This window comes from Melospiza melodia, chromosome 1, assembly GCF_035770615.1.
Source record: "Melospiza melodia melodia isolate bMelMel2 chromosome 1, bMelMel2.pri, whole genome shotgun sequence".
In the NCBI taxonomy this organism is placed as follows: domain Eukaryota; kingdom Metazoa; phylum Chordata; class Aves; order Passeriformes; family Passerellidae; genus Melospiza; species Melospiza melodia.
In genome coordinates, this window is record NC_086194.1 from 131,616,272 (window position 1) to 131,633,057 (window position 16,786).

At 38.9% G+C, this 16,786-nt stretch overlaps 1 protein-coding gene across 3 annotated transcripts in view; it reads left to right on the forward strand.

Moving 5' to 3' along the window:
- Positions 1-16,786, forward strand: part of SPIDR (scaffold protein involved in DNA repair) — a 194,427-nt gene that overhangs the window by 58,909 nt on the left and 118,732 nt on the right. For all 3 annotated transcript variants that reach the window (XR_010029464.1, XM_063168463.1, XM_063168472.1), the window contains exons 7-8: positions 1,948-2,048; positions 15,063-15,282. Coding sequence is in view for 2 of the 3 variants with exons in the window: in XM_063168463.1 (XP_063024533.1) it covers positions 1,948-2,048; positions 15,063-15,282 (321 nt within the window). In the remaining variant the exon portion in view is untranslated. The remainder of the gene's footprint in view (positions 1-1,947; positions 2,049-15,062; positions 15,283-16,786) is intronic.

Below are 16,786 nucleotides of genomic sequence, written 5' to 3' on the forward strand. Positions count from 1 at the left end.
CTACAGTCCAACCACGGAGTGCAGATGCAGACTCATGCATGCAAGACTTTTAAACAAGCAATCTGAAAATGCATTTTACTGCTGCATTTTTAAGCCTAGCTGAGCTGGCATATACCAATTCCAGCGTGGCTCATGTAGGCCTCCCAGCCAAGCTGAGTTACATCTGCATCTGAGAATGGTTCCCTGGTAAGAAGAGAAACTGGGTGGCCAGTTTGTTGGAGTCTGTAGATCTGTTTGCCCATGAGTGTTGTGGTGTGGTAATGCTTCACTGCTCAAGTTTAGGGGGAAATGTGGATGAACACAGTGTTATCAGCAGAGTAGGTTATTCTGTATGAAGTTTTGTACTTGACTGTGCTGCTCTTGGAACCAAAGCTTCTATTGCACTTCTGTATTAGTCGTCAGTCTTAAAGTCCTTGCTGAAACCAGAATTAAACAAGGTTGTTAAGCTTACTTGGAACTTCACTGAGCCTAATATTTTCTAAACATTTTTGTTTGTTTTCCTTCTTAATATAGCACGGTTCATAGCTTGTTAAGTGTGGGTTCATAGCCTATTAATTCTGGGTTCTCTATTTTGAGGCTTTGGGAATTTTCTTTCCTCCCTGCCTGGCACCAGCCATAGAGATGTAGCAATATAAACTGCAAAACTTCTATAGGTCATTTTGACTTAAATAAGCCTCTTGTAGTTCAGAGCCATTGCATCCGAAAATCCTTGTGATGATTATAATTTTGCAAAGGATATAGTTGTTCATTAAAAATTCAGCTGACACTGCTGACTACTTTTTATAAAATGTGTTGACTTGTCCGTAAATTAAATTTTTTAATAACTGGTAACTGAAGAGAGATTTATTTTTTTTTTTTTTTTTACAACTCACCTGAAGTCCTGCTTTGCCTTTTTAGCTCCTTCTCAGTTTCCACAGGTGTGTGTCTTCCCAGTTTCACATTTATTATGTGAGCTTTACCAAGCTATTTGTCTTTTTTCACTAAGCCAAAAAATGTTCATCATGCACACAAACAGTCATAAGGTGGTTGTATGCTATCTCTGTTGATTCCTAAACCAGTTTAACTCAAGGACACATTTCACCTTGGTAGAAATCTTTATTAATATTTTCGGTAGTACTTGTGGAGAAACTTTACACTGCAACAAAAGAATGAAGTAGGTCTTTATGCAAATAACTTCTTTGAAGCCAAAGAAAAATGCTCAAACACTCCCACAGTAGTCCAGAGCTCTTTGTAGTAGCCCAAAGACAGCTTCCAACACATACATCTTCTTGTTCTTAAAAGTGAGAAATTATGTCTTCTGGCTTTGAATCCAAGGGTAGGAATTGCTTTAGTGTTACCTTAAGTGTATTTGTGCTAGATGCCACTCCTCTGCTCCTCACCTTGGGAATGCTAAATTAATTTCGTCTTGGAGAGTGTTCAGACCACTGAAACTGCACACTTGACCCAGCTTGTGAAATGAATCATAGGGTCAAGTATGGGTAAAAGAATATTTTTGTGATCACTCCTTGCCAACAGACAAACAAATCTGTGAGGGAAAAGAAAACCCAACCTGTTATAACTAGTGGTTACACTGGTTTGTTTTGAATTTGCAACTGTCTCTGGTTTCTAATAGGATCTGTTCATAAGTGCAAGGAAAAGTTAGAAACCTTTTTTTACACTCCTTATACTGGAGACATGACTGAGAACATGAAGATTTTGAACACCACATACTGAAAACGTTTTGTTGCATATATTGACCCTAAGTGTATGTTTTGTTGGGAGTAACTCCGTTGGAAAGCTCAAAACTGGGAAAACAAAACATAGTTTTACTGTATGATTCTGTTTCCAAGGGTCAAAGCATACATACATATATATATATATACACATATACATTTGTCCTGTGGCTTTTTATTTGGCAAACCAAATACTGATTCCTGGCAAAACTGAGCATTCCTTTATTCTCTGCAGAGGCGGGCTAGCTGAGAGGTTGTGTCGGCTCCAGAACAGAGAAAGATCTGCCATTAGCTTCTGGAGGCATCAGTGTCTTTCAGATGATAAAATCCCCTCAGGTAAGACATAATACAATGCCACTGTGAAAGTATTATACCTACATGCATGTATCTATGGCCTATGTAGGGGGAAAAGTGAAGTTTATATTATTTGCTGGTCTTTCCTGACTTGGGTTTAATGCTATAGTGATGGTCTTCTGAGCTAATAATTGCATTTCTGGTAATTATGAAGTTTTCTAACAACTCAGTCATCATTTCAATGCATCAGGTAAAGGATATATTTAAAGTAGCCTCCATCTAAGTTTTTCACAGCTCCTTGATTTCCAGCATCACTTGAAAAAATAGTGTTTTGAGCAGATTGTAGGACAATGCAAGTTTTAATTTACGGGTGTTCAGATTTTTTTGGTGGCATTTTTTCTTTCTTTATAATCAACCTTTCCTCTTGTTGTTTTTGCTTTGTGATCACTTCTTGACAACAAACAAACAAACGAGTGGATAAAAATTCATGGGTAAGTGCTAAAATTGTGAGTGGCACTAAGTGTGAACAGATAGTGCACAACTATGAAATGAGTGTGAAACATAACTACATTGTGCACATCAATAGCGGGAGTCATGCAAATTAGTTACTGGTGAATGATAGCACCACTTTCAGTAGTGTTTCTTGAGAGCTAATGGATTCATGGATTTTAAGTATAAAGAAGTAGTTAAGTTTTTTAATCAGCTTCTGTCTGTGTGACTATAGTCTACAAAATGTCATGCATTTATTCTGTATTAAGCCAACTGCTTGTTTTTGAGCATATATTGACTTGCATTTATTTTTCAGAAAGTCCTCTGGTCTTAATTTGAAAACACATGGATAAGTGTATCTAAGTGAATCTATAATTTACTTTGAAAGTTTGTCCCCAGTTCTACTCCCAAATTTTTGAAGGTGATTTTTCTTCCAAATCTGAATTTGTCTGGCTTCAATTCCCCTCTTTTGTTTCTTGTTTCTCCCTTAAATAGCCCTTTAGTATGTGACATTTTCCCTTTCTGGCACTTGCATAGCAAAACCTCTGCTGCCTCACAGTTTTCATAAACTAAACAGACTGAGCTTTTTAAGGGTCTCTAAAGCATTTCTATCAGTGTTCAAGTGACTTTCATGGCTTTTTACTGTACCTCTTGAACTTTTCAGAAGGGTCTTAAGAACAAGGATAGCAATTCTATGTGTTCTTCGTACAGTACATAGCAATTCTATGTGTTTAGTGTCATTAAAATCATTGGCCAGCTCCAGATTCACTTCTCAGCCTCCAGGGTATTCAAGGCCTGTGAGAAGTGTTTGAGTCTGATTTGGCTTGGGTCACAGCATGGTGCTGGGACTTTACCTGGAATTGATTGTCCAGTATGATTTTGGAGCCTCCACAGCTATTTTTTTCTGAGATGCTGTTTCCCACTCTCCAGCTACTCTTTCTGCTTCTTCTGCCTAAATACAGGGAAGTATTTGTGCTGTATCGTGGCTGATTTTACTTAAGTAGTACAGCTAACCATGCAGTTCAGGTCACTGTATAGCCAAAGCCTGTCCTCTTTTAGTCAGAGATTTGCTTGAGTTTGTGGTATTCACACAGTTATGTCACTGATGAAACAATAGCATGAATGTTTACTTGTGAGTCCTGCTGGAACTGCTGTTACTCAGTTGTAATTCTCCACTGCTAAAAAGTCTAACTGTAATTCACAAAGTTAGCTCTCAGGATTTTAATTTTTTTTGCATTCCACTCAAAGGGTGCATTACTCATAGTGAAAATGGTTGATTTTTCATAAGAAGGTTGTATGATTTAGAGTTACACCCAAACTCTTGGCTAAAGCTTGGTCTGAGTTTCTCATTGGAGTTTTAGAGGGCTTACATCCCTTGGCCATTTGCATGCTGTGTGTTCACAATGCCACCCATGCAGAATAGCACGTTGTATTTCTGACCTTAATTCCTTACTTATTTTTCCAGCCACTTTGCCTAGATCTGATGTCAGGCTAATTGGTCCCCAGTTATTGTAAGCCACTTTGTTTACCCTTGCTGAACAGTAGCACAATATCATCATCTTCTGAGTCTTCTGGAATTTCACCAGTATCTGAATACACTCTAGAAAGTGACATCAGGGAAGCAGAGATGTCTTTAGCCAGCTCTTTCTAGAAAAGCTATGCTGAAAATTGTACAGGCATGCTTACTTAAAACCATGAGAGGTTACTTCATCATTCTTATGTGGTGTGAGGACATCCTCTTACTGCTTCTCAAGTATGAAACATAAATAGATATTGAACAGGCTTGCCTTTTTAAATAAAATTAACATTTTTAATGCACTTTGTAGTAACAGACCTCCAACATTGCTAATATTCTTTTTGTCCTAGTTTCACATGTGTCATTACAAAACCTTGTGTTTGGCTGCTCACCATTTTGTTAAACCAACTTCTAGGCTGAAATATTCCATGCTAAACATCTGCCCCTGGCTGAATTCCTTTCTTTGATTCTTCTTTTTTCTTTCAGAAAATGAGTCAGGATTCGTTAGCATTTTATGAGAAAAAAGGCTATGGGAAAATACCTTGCTCTATTCTTAAGTACATTTAAAAAATTCTGATGAGTGTCTTTAAGATGATTTAGTTTTGGCAGAAGATGAACTATTTCTGGGATATGCCTTTTCCATCATAACAAAAAATGTACAAGAAGTCTTTAGGACAAACTGCTGTTTCATTTACCCTGCAAGCATTTGCTACAATTTCTGAAAAATGCTGAACATGCCATAAATTTAGGAATACACTTCAACTCCACAGCTTCAATTTCACTTCCAATTCTCAATCCTTATTCCAAAGTATGATGATTATAAAATAATCATTAAAATAGCTGTGATAATATTTTGCGGATACTTTTTCATCTAGAGCAAAATTTATTTTTGATAGTTGTATTCTTAGAACAGCCATGTTTTGTAACACCAAAATGAAATTGGTGTTTGGTTTGGAGAACATCAGTTGGAATGGTTGAAATTTTAGTAATGTAACTAGATAACCTTCTCTTTGCTTCTAGTCAGGAATGTGAAGTGTCAGCACAGCAAATGCATGCCACTTTCAGCTTTCATCTCTTTAGGTTCAAGTTAAGGCTGTCTCACTAATCTAAGAATCTTCTTGAGTTTTGTTTCCCCTCTGTTTTGCCCAGTAACATTTCTAAGCCACACTGTTTCCAGGACTGTTTCTGACTTCAGCACAGAGTTAGAGTAAAGAACTTTTCAAATAACAAACTCATTTGAGTCACTAAAGAATCCTGAAGATTAATGTGGAGGATTGAAGTAACTTAGTTTGCTGGGAGAGCTGTCACGTCATTTTGGATATCCCATAGACATGCAGACCAGAAGTTCATTGCTAAAGCAGCAGGGAGCAATTTCAAATGAGATTGGTTTAAAGTCCTCCTTACGTATGAGATTTAAGGAAAAATGTTTCCAGAAGCTCCAGCTGTCACTCCTGTTAGACATTTCAAACTGCAGAATTTCATGCCTTTATTTTGCTGTTACTTTTAGGTTGTATCCATGTCCATATTACTGAAACCCCCCTAGTTTTCAGCTTTGTTTTTTTTTTTTTTTTTATCCTGTCTGTTACCTCCCTGACCCCTTTCTGTAAGTAACCATTGTGGTTTGGCTGCCTCTTGGTCACTGGGATGAATCACTGCCCAGAAGAGAGCACCTCCTTTCAGAGAGCACGCACTTTCTGGTGTTTATGCAGCACACAGGGTCTCACTTTGGCTGACTCATTCTGCAGGGTAGAAGAAACCTTTGTGCTTTCTCAGATTTTGACAATTTTGGGCCACAGTCGCATTCTGCAGCTGGTCCCTGTGTTGGGATAGGCACTCACTAAGGACATGGGTTTCTGCAAGGTGAATCCCACTTCTGTAAATCAAGGTAGCCATACCAGGCAGAGTTCTGAAGGGAGGGAAGACCAGAGTTTGCCCATGTTCCACAGCATTGTCTGGATGCTCTCTGTGGTTCAGCTCTAACAGAGGCAAATGTCAGGCTCTGCCACAAATCCAAAATTTTCTGTTCTTCACCAGATGTAAGAGGGGGGCTGAGGTGTAGGCCATGTAACAGCGGGTCTCTGATCATCCAAGCTGATGGTTTGAGGGTCTCTGCAAGGGCTTGTAGACCATTTGCAGGCATTTTTCTGTATGCAGTGCTGCAACTTCCCCATGAAGTTTCCTGTTTGGGCAAAGAGGAGATCTGGACAGCTGAAAGAGAGAGAGAAAAAAAAAACCAAACCCACTACAAAAACCCAAACCTTTTTCCTGTCAACATCTGCTGGAAGAAAAAATAGTGGTTTTCTGAGTTACATTTAGACAACCTTCCTGTCTATAGGAGGGGACACTAATAATATTTAAAGCAAAGTCATGTAGATTCCTACTGTAACTTCTGAAATTCTGCTTTTCTGTACATCCTACCTTCCATTGGTTTTGTTTGTCTTGCAGCTATCATCAAAGCAGTTCTTTACTTTAAATGCAGAAACATTTTATTCTCTGGCATTTGTAATCTGGTGCAATATTTGGTATCTGTTGATCCAAGGTTAAGATTCATGATTGTGTTACAACCAAATTTGAGTATTATCTGACAATAAAACAAAAGCACTGATCTTTCCTTCCAAACTGCTCCTTCCTCACAGGGAAAAGTGACATTCAAAGGGCAGCAAATTTTCAGTTTACTGAGGCAAATGGAATGTATGCATGAGGGGAGGGTGAAGCCCTGGAGATGAGGACAGGGGTTCATGTCACACATTTTCAGGAAGCCTGAAAGGGTTACAGAAGAGAATATAAACAATCTCTCCCTCTCTTCCAGTTTCATTGACTAGTTAAGATGATGGGAAGAAATGTTTTTAGCATCTTGAATGCCAAGAAATTTGTACTTGATGAAGAAAACATGGGTAGCCCTTAACAGGGTTTCCTTTACTATGTAAAATTCTTCTAAAAAGACAGAAATGTGAGATTTGCTAGTTGTCGCTTATTTCTTAGTTCTCGATAGTTTGTTTTATTACTTAAGAGTTAATGCAATAAATTAGAGACATGGCAAGAGGCCATTTTTTTTTCCTAGCCAACTATCTGAACTTGTTACAGCATTGGAAAGGAAAAAATCAAAAGTAAACTTGTCTTCTTCAAGCAAGAGTTCTTTGTATTGTTTTTGTTTTCCTATGAGAAACAATAATGACATGCATAGTCTCTTTAAGCAGCTTACATATGTTCTTATAAAGAATTTGTAGTGTTTAAAGCACAGCCAAATTCAGCAGACCTTTAAAAATTTAGATAAATGTGGCAAGAAGCCATCATGCCTATGAGAGACTTGGTGTGTTTCTGAGAAAAATCTTCTTGAATGGCTTCAGAAATTACCAGCCCAGGAAGAACAACAGCATGTATAGATCAGAACAGCAACCAGATGGTTTTGTACACTTTCTGTAAACCTTGAAACCCAGACCTGGCTTTCAGCATTGACTTTGAATTACAAGAGTCTGCTTGGTATCTACCTGCTTGCTGGCTTTGTTATGCCTGCACCTGCAAGTCATACATGAGGGAGGAGAAAGAGCAATAATGGGATGCCAAGCAAAAGAATGTTTTTGTTTTGATTTGTGCCTGTAATTTGACATTTTATATTTTTATGCTTAAGAATGAAAGTAAAACTTTGTGGCTTGAACCAGAAAGTGGTTGGCTATTCTTCCACTGCAGATAGTATGTGATGTCCCAGGAGAGTGTCTACTAACTGCAGTTTTGGAACCACATTTGACAATTAGAAGTTAAATTGTGTTGGGATGAAATAATGCCTTTGAAAAACAACTGAGTGAGACAAATTTGGAAGAGTCTTGCTAGTTTGTTTTAATAAACAAAGCATGAAGTGGAATTTTCTTTGTTTCCTTTATAATTCCATAATGTGCATTTGACCTATTCATCTGAACCAAAGGCAAAGAGTGACTTTCATTCTTTGTGCAGTGAGTATTATTCCCAGCCTTAATTGCCCACAATTCTTTGTACTTTCAGTGGGAAAGTTTATTTTATAAAAGCTTTTACCTAAGATTAGTAGAAATTTGACTTATGTGTAACACCTGTATTTTGCATGCTGCATATTTCTAAAGAATTTCCCAGTTAAGAGAAAGTATAACTTAACTTCTCAACCATGTGTTTAGAAATGTCAGGTACAGTAAAAAATTGCTTCTAAACTGCAGTTCATGTATACTATTTATTTGATAGTTCTTTGAGCAAAAGTAACAGTAATTTGTTTTTCTTAAAAGAATCTGTCCTTTCCCCATATCATTCAGATATCACTAAGATAAAGAATTATGACTGTTTAGCTGATAAGAACAAGTTGCCTTCACTATTTTTGCACAAAACATGCATTTGTTAGCAGGTTGTAACATACTAATCTGGCTTCAAGCAAGCTCATCTTCCTCCCTTGTGTGTTCTTAGGAGTTTGTAATAGCTTTATTCAGAAAGCTCTACTTGCATAAGGGTAATTTTTTAATTTATTTGAAAGGAAGGTGGTGAAATAGTCTTCCTTTTGCCTCTTGTCATGCTTCCTTGGTCTTTTTTATCCATGTGAGTTGTGGCTGAGGAATTTTATTTTGTCAGTCTTGCTTGTCACGATAGTTTATACTTGTAGGAATGCGTATGGTCCTTATTACTATAGACTTTTTATTATCACCATAGTAATAGTTTCCACTCCATTCTTCTTCATGCTTGGATATAAGTTGGGTTTTTTTCTGTGATGCTCAGTGGAGCAGAGCCATTCACTGCTTGGCATTTTCCTATGCTTCAGTTTTCTTTTGTGTTTCTAAGTGGTCTGTGTTGTAGTTCACTATTCTCTACATTGGTACTGTGGCCTTTATGAACTGATTTCTGCCTTGTGTGATGTGATTGTTACATTCAGTTAGATTCAGATGGGCACATCACATCCTTCAGCCCAGGGGGTGAAATGTGTTCTTACAACATGGCAAGACTTTTAAATTTTCAGGAAGAATGGAAAGTTGAAAAATTCAAGAGTACCTGCTGTCATAGACTAAACTTGGCTTTGTTTTGCTCTTGTTGATGTGATGGTGTTACTGTTGGTTCTGGTGGTCTGATATGCATGGAGGTGCACTGCCTATCCCATCTGACACGTTCAAACCATGCAGAATTCAGTTTACGGTCCTGAAACACTTTGTCTCACTCTGTAGGTCGTGTAGAGATTGCTGTGCTGCTAGAGTTCTACTGGCCAGCTCTAGAGAGAGTTTCTTCCCTTTGAGAACTTTCCATTTAAGGCTACAGGTGCTTTTTTGGAACCCTTGAGCAGTAGCATTTTAGCAAAATTCACTGGAGTGAGGTGAAACTGCGTGCAGTCTTACCGATATTGACATTTGATGCATTTCCATACATCAAGCACCATGGATCCTCTCCTTGCAGTGTGTTCAGCTTCCTGTCGCTGTGTCACTAGAGAAACATAAAATATGTGGCTCCCAAGAGATCATAATTTCTATATTTTCCTCCTCATTTGTCTTCCTTATTGGTAGTTACAGAGTTATTAAAACAAACTTTAGAGTTGTATTTCAGGCACTGAAGCCAGAATGTCTGAACATTTGTTTTTTTTTAATTGTGCTCCTCAAATGTTTTTTTCATTCTCTTGTCTCCAAACTGGTTTTTAGTTGTTGAGAGTCAAAGCAGGCTGGCTTTCTTCTTAGCCTCGCTTCTAGGCTGCCCTTGGCATGGCCAGTGCATCATCTGTGACCATGTACATTCAGTGCTGATGTGGCTTAAATATGTGTCTGCTGTGAAGCCACTGTGTTAGGTCTGAAGATTAGGGGCATTCAGTCTGCCAGACATTGTAGAGTCAGCTGAAGTCTTCAAAGGGCTCAAGACCTCAGGGTCTATGAGCTCCAAAGGAATGGGGAGCTTTCTTTTGCCCTTTCCCCCCAGTCCCCTTTTTTTTCCCCTTCTTTTTGTTTCTTTTTAACCCTTCTGGAATTCAGAGTAAATGCAGAACATCTGCAAAGTAATGCATCAAAATATATTTTGATGTCATGGTGTGTGACGTGGTATGTGGCTGAAGGGCACCATCACCCTGTGTACTAAAGTAATAAACAAAAATGAAAATAAGTACCCAAGGAAACTGATGCATTCAGTGTTGAAATTGGTTTGTTCATCTCCCAGGCACTGGAATTATCTTTGAGCTACTTCATGTCTGGGTTGCAAATTGGAGTGAGAAACCAACATCTCAGAGGACACCTGGAATTAGATAATTAACTGTGTATGTCAGAGCAGATCTCTTAGGTGGTTAAACCAAAGTGCCTCTAGCTTAGGATCCTGTTTCTGCCAGTGACAAGAGCTATCAAAATGCCTAGAAAAAAATTGATAAAATGGCTAACACTTGATAATATTTTCCCAAACTAGTCTCCCAAATACCTCCTACAGATCTCTGACTCAGGGAATTTGTAAACCAGAATTACTGTCTGTGTTCTTAGTAGTTCTAAATAAGTTTTTCTCTGACCAGAAAGTTACTGGTTGTTTTTCTGAACCCATGCATATAACATAGACCTGTTGTGATCACACTATTATGGATCATCAGGCTTTTTTGGAAATTATGCCCAAGATCATTGCCAGGTTTGCTCCATTACTACTTTTGCTGAAAAGACTTTTCCCTGTGATATCAAATGTTCTGCTAATAGTAGCAGTGAGAGGTTGTTTTTCCATTTGCCCAGGTTTGGATCAGGATTTCTTCATCTTTGTCAGAGCTTCTTGTTTCTTGACTGGGGGGTGAGGGAGATTCTTATCAATCACAGCAAGGCTTCACCAAAGATGCTTCCCTGCTTAAATGGTTCATTCCTCCCACCAGTCAGTCTCTCTCATGGATTTCACTCCTTCTGGACCACTTGCAAAGTGTGAAGGAACTTATTTGTTTGCTCATGGTCCATCTAGCAATGGTTTCTGTCGGTTGCTTTTCAGAGGGTGGCATTTATCACAGTGGTGTTCCACAAAAGGTGATGTAACTAATCTAGCTCCTAACTGGTACCTGATTTTTCTTGTACACTGTCCTTTCTGTGACCAATATGTGGATTCAGTAGTAGCCAGCATGTTACTGCATACCTTTGTGAAGATTTCTCTTCTTATGGAAAATTCTGTGAGAAGTGAGGGAGCGTTACAGGCCTTGGTGGCTGATGCCCTCCTTTCAGATGGTGTTCTTTAGAGGGCACATGTTATACACCTCAAATACCTCTGCAAAATTCATACTCAGCTAGATTATCACTGCCTTTCTGGTTTTCTTTGTGGCACCTTAAGCCTTGTGTATCAGTGATTGAATTACACTTCATGCCCCTGGGATGGATAAACTCCCTGTTTCTGCTCATGGGGCCAGATATTTCAAATTATCCTTGTGTCAGTGGATGTTTTCTCTGACTTTCCAGCTGACTCTGTGAGGGCTGTGGAGAGATGCTGGAAGGGGCAGCTGTCCATGTTAGGCTGTGTTCCAGGACCAGTGAGCTGCAGCAGCACTCTGTCACCAGAGCTCAGAGCACCCAGGGCTTGGCTGCGAAATGCACCTGTGTCTCACACTGGGCAGGCTAATCTGGGTTTCCATCTTTGTCTCCCCCAAGCATTCCACTTTGCAGAGGCCTCTGGAATCAGATTGAATATTTGGGGAAGGCCCTTCACTGAAAGTGTGGTCAATCACTAGAACAGGCTCCCCACAGCACCAAGGCTCTCATTTCAAGGAACATTTGTTGTATGATTTAGTGTTAGATCATCCTGTGAGGAGCAGGGAGTTGGACTTGAGGGTCCTTAAGGGTCCCTTTTAACTTGAGGTCATCTGTGATTCTGTAAGAGCTTTGTTAAGCAGTCCTCAAATTGCTGATTGCTGCTTCATGGAAGATTTCTAAATGCATCCCGGCAACTGTATGCTCACTCCCAGCGAGTGTGAGAGTGTATACTTGTCTTTCAGTGGGAGAATAAAGGTTACCTTGAAGTAAGTAAACTGAAGTGGCTTTGCAGTTGGCTGAATTAGCTCATTAATTCTTCTAGAAGCTAACCCTGAAGAAATCCACGAGTATTCTGGGCATCAGAATGGGAAATGAAGAAATGTGTAGGAATGGGCACAATTGCAACACATTATTGACTGCACCTTTTAAAATGCACGCAATTGTAAGGTATTATTCCTTATTTAAGATTACTAGGTATTGCCATGAAACATGCACATGTCTACTTCTGAATTTCTTGAGCTTTAATTCTGCTTTGTGAATGCAAGTAAGTGAAAGATAACTTCAGCAAGCAAGTGGGAATTTATGTAAGTTATCCAAGGGTGAAGGAGAACAATGCAAAACCCAAAAGTGAGCTTTTCACATGGATGAACAAACAAGTAAACTCTGGAAACCGTAGAATTTGCCGTGATCCAGCCTGTCTCCTCACCCACAAATTTGCCCTTCAGTGTGCAGCCACATATGTTTGATTTATTTTTGATTGACATAACAATACAAGAGCCAAATGTATTAAAACCAAAGCTACATTCTGAAATTTGGTGTTTCATCACGTGCCAGCAATCCAAAGTGCTTTTCCATGTTGTTCAAGAGAACACTATCATCAGCAGTAATAATAATTTCAGAGTAATTAAACTAAACTATCTCTGTGCATCTAAATAAACAAATAGATTGTGGTTCTGTAGAATGTGCATGTGTGCCAAGTGTGAGACTTGGCTACTGGTCGAAATTGAGATGCTTTTAGGGCAGAAGCATTCTGCTTCATTTAGAATCAGCTCCCAGTGTTTCCACCAGCTTTAGACTTGCAAGACTCTAGTGTTGTGGTAGGATATTTTTTACTCCAATGTCTTTTAAAACTTTCATACAGATACAGTTCTTGATTTGCCTAGTATTTTTAACTGTTGTACAGTCAGAGGTATTTAAAAGAAAAATATTGTTAGGCTGTCAGTCATTGTCTTCAACCTGCTGTATAAAATGAGTAACATATAAGCTGCTGGCCAGTAAGAATTGTCATAGAATTCTTCACATAAGAAATGCTTGCTTCAGAAGTGATGAGCAGTCTCTCTCACAAGCTGTCTTAATACTTTTTTTTAATAAGCTGTTGGTGCGTTTGAAAATTGAGACTGATTGTTTTTTTTTTTTTTGCGACTTGGTTTTTAAAGTGGATGTAAATGCAAATTGTGCTGTATGTCTAGAGGGAAGAGGTAAATGCTTAGTTACTTAAAAGGATGAGAATTTTTGTGGTTAGCAGAATTTGCTTATGCGTGCCAAATGACTTGGGGTTGACAGAGGACCACAACTGCAGCTAGTCAGGCAAAAGAGAATTCAAGTGTGAATATTCTAAGCCCTTCCCTTCAGGCATAGAAAACTAGTCAGTGCTCACCCTTGTCAGAATTTTCACATAAGCAAACATTATCTCAGTGCAGAGAGTCTCTGCAGTGGCACTGTGGCATTACGGCTTTCTGTGAGGAGCAGCAGCAGGCACAACCATCTCTCTTCATCAGTCAGTTTCACAGGACTTGGCAGAAAGGGTTCATTCTCCTGCTTCTCAGATCTGGGAAAGGGGGTCAAGCTGTAATGGCTTGGGCAGAAGTGGCTTATGTACATTTTGTGTCTGACTGTCTGGTGGAACCCTTGATAGAGCTGGAAAATACCAGTTCAGGGGAAGCAGAATGCTTTGCAGAAGCATGTTGCATGTGATGAAGAATGGGTTCACATGAAAGTGGTTTTGAGAACAATTTAGTTTTAGATTTCCAAATTGCTTTATTTCAGTTTCAGTATGAAATTTAATAAAAACAGGGACAGAATTTTTTTATTTTACTTTTGTATAATTCAACTTTATTGAATAAATTTGAAAGGTTTTAGGGCCCAGTTTCTTTGGTTTGGGTTTCTTGAGGGTTGGGTTAATTTTTTTTGAAGTTTCTCATAAACTCAAACTAAAATATTTTGATTTATTTTCCAGAGGAAAAACATTCACAGTTGTGAAATGAGCCTTAAAATAAACAAACAAATAACTAGTACAGTTCTGCTGTTAAGTTCCAGTATCACATTCACTGTTCCTCCCCTGTTTCTTCTTTGCTGTGGGAAGACAATAATTTATATCAGCTGTTTTTCTTGGGATATTGTGTTTTTCCCAATGCAACTTGTAAATCAAAAAAGGGTAGAACTGGGGCTCTGCAGCCCTTGTCCTCTGGGACCCTTTTCTGCCCCACTAAATGCTTGCAGCATTCGGCAGGGAAACAGCATTTCTCCTCTCAGTGACCAGAGTGCAGATCTGAGTAAGGCTAGGTGAGAATGAGAATAAATCTTGCATTTTCTTACAGCTCAGACCAAGGTCTGTCTGAGTAGCTGGTGCCCTGTGCAGAGTGCAAAGGACCCAGGGGTAATTTCATTTCAGTGCAAAGTTGTTTCTTGTTCAGCAGAGATGCAAGTGCTAAGAATTGATCTGTGTAGATGCTTGTATCTGTTCATGTTGCTTTAAAACAACAGAGCCTTCTGACTACCCTGACTGCCTACTGATAAAATGGATGATCAGTTTTGCAATAATTATTTTTAGGCAGTGCATCTTACTCCTTCTTTCTCCACATTTGTCCCTCAGTGTGAATCATCAGCTTTTAGATGCTTTGTATTCTTCTAATTTGGTTCCTGACAGCTGCTGCTTTGAGAAAGGTCAAGGAGGGCAAATACAACTTCACTTTTAACACAGTGTTTGATTATTCTGTTTTTAAATAAATGCATTTTTTGCAGTATCTAATAAAAAAGACTGAACAAAGTCAATGAGTTGCAAGATTTAAAAGTTGAGGTGTGGTGGGAGAGGGCTTCTTGTAAGGAGTTTCTGAATTCATTGATACTTGGAAGCAGTGCAGGTGGGATTTTTTTCTTTACAATTAATAGTACCTATAGAATAAACAAAAATTACTGCAAAAGCTTAATGTAGGTCTTTTGATAAGGCTGTGTATTCTACTCATACATGGATTTATCATGGTCAGACAGATGTGCAGAGCACAGAGGGATGCACATCTTTAGAGTGCCAGAACTTCTTTCTTTCTCCTCATCCAGACTTTGCATTTTTATTTTTCATTTTCACTTTCTTTTCAGATAAATCTGGTGTTTTAATTGTGAGGATCTTGGAAATATTTGAGGAGTGCACGATACAAGTTGCCATCTGCCAGCAGCTGGAACAGTCTCCTGCTGCGCTTTCGCCCGAGGATGCTGTCGTCAATGCAGAGGAGCCGGTGCTCAAAGTCCTCTTCACAAGGGAGACAGCAGCTCACCTGAAGAGCAGACCACGGGATGTCATCCACATCTATCCCCCATGGTGAGTAAGGAGAAGTGGCCACACTTGCTGTAGCACTGCAGAACAAAGTGGAGTTGTTGGTGTGCTGGCTGCACTGCTGTAGGAAAAACCTTGGGGGGTAACGGGAGAACAGGGCATTCTTGTGGTCATTCTGTCTCTGGCAGCCTGGGAGACTTTGACAGATACCTTCAAGACAGCTCAGATAACAACTAAATGTGTATCATGATGCCTCTAGTGTTGCTCAGGGCTTCAGTTGTGTTTTCGCTTAATATTTTCATGTTTAGAGCACTAGGAAGGCCTGAGCAATGTCTTATCAATGATAAGGCCAATAAAGTGCATACTTTCTGGGAGCAAAGTACTTCAGGAATGCTCATCTGTTGTTGGGAGCATGGGTATAATATTTCAGTGGAAAAGTCTCTATTAACTGTATAGCATTCAGTCTTCAGTTCCCTGAGTTCCTCTTCAGCACAACCCTTTCTGTAATTCTTCAAAATGTTTGATGTATGCTTGTGATTATTTTCTGAGTTGGATTATTTACCTGAATTTTGAGGGTAACAAAAAATGATGAGATTTCTAGTAAGGCAGCTGGTTGGTAGTAGCTGGAGGATGGAAGAACTACCTTTCATAAAAATTTAGGGGAACTTTGAAGTGGGAACATTACTTCTCTCTTCACTGCCCTCCACCCTAAATTATAAAAGAGGAAATACTTTTCTTATGTATTTCAGCATTCATTACCTGAGTTTTAGCCTCCAGCTGCCTCTCGTGTTTGACCATATCCTTTTGCAAAATACTTTTTCCTGTTTTGCAAAGGTCTGTATCTGGTTTTTATCTTCATTGATAGCTGCAAATCTTTTCTGAGTTCCCCAATTTGTAGTCTTTTGCTTCTGAAATGTTTTTAACTCTTTTTGGATGCAATTCAAAAACTAAGGGAAGATATTTTATTTGGCGTTTTTTATGGCTACAGATACAACTAGTGATTGTTTAGATGTAAATAGATCGGTAGCCAAGGGAAAATGAAGTTCAATATTAATTAAGTCCTAGTCTGATATGATTCTGATTCACTGCCCTGTTTTCTTCTCATTTATCTTTTCCTTCAGAAGCTTTTTTTCATGCTTTACATTTGGCTTTGTTTTCCTGTTTTCTTCTTGTTTCTCTCTCCTACAAACTTAGTTCCGTTTTTCTCTTCAGGTTTCCTCTGTCGTTTTTAAACCACGAGGTTTGGCATTTATGCAGCTGTATCCTTCTGTGTAGACCTTAACCTACATGAAGATTTTTGTACCAGAAAAACTGTTTTAAGTAGGGCGTGATTCAACTTTTCTCTTTGTTTCCTTCTTTTCTCTTCTCCTGACCTGTTCCTGTAGAATGCTTAGCTTGTGTAAGTCTCGGACTGCTGCAGCTTGTTTCATGTCTGCTCTGGGAAGATGTAAATCTGCACTGATCTGATCCTTTCCAGACTACAGACATCTGCAACTGTACTGGTCTACTCTTCTCATTTGTTTAAATTTTAAGACATTCTGGACACAAA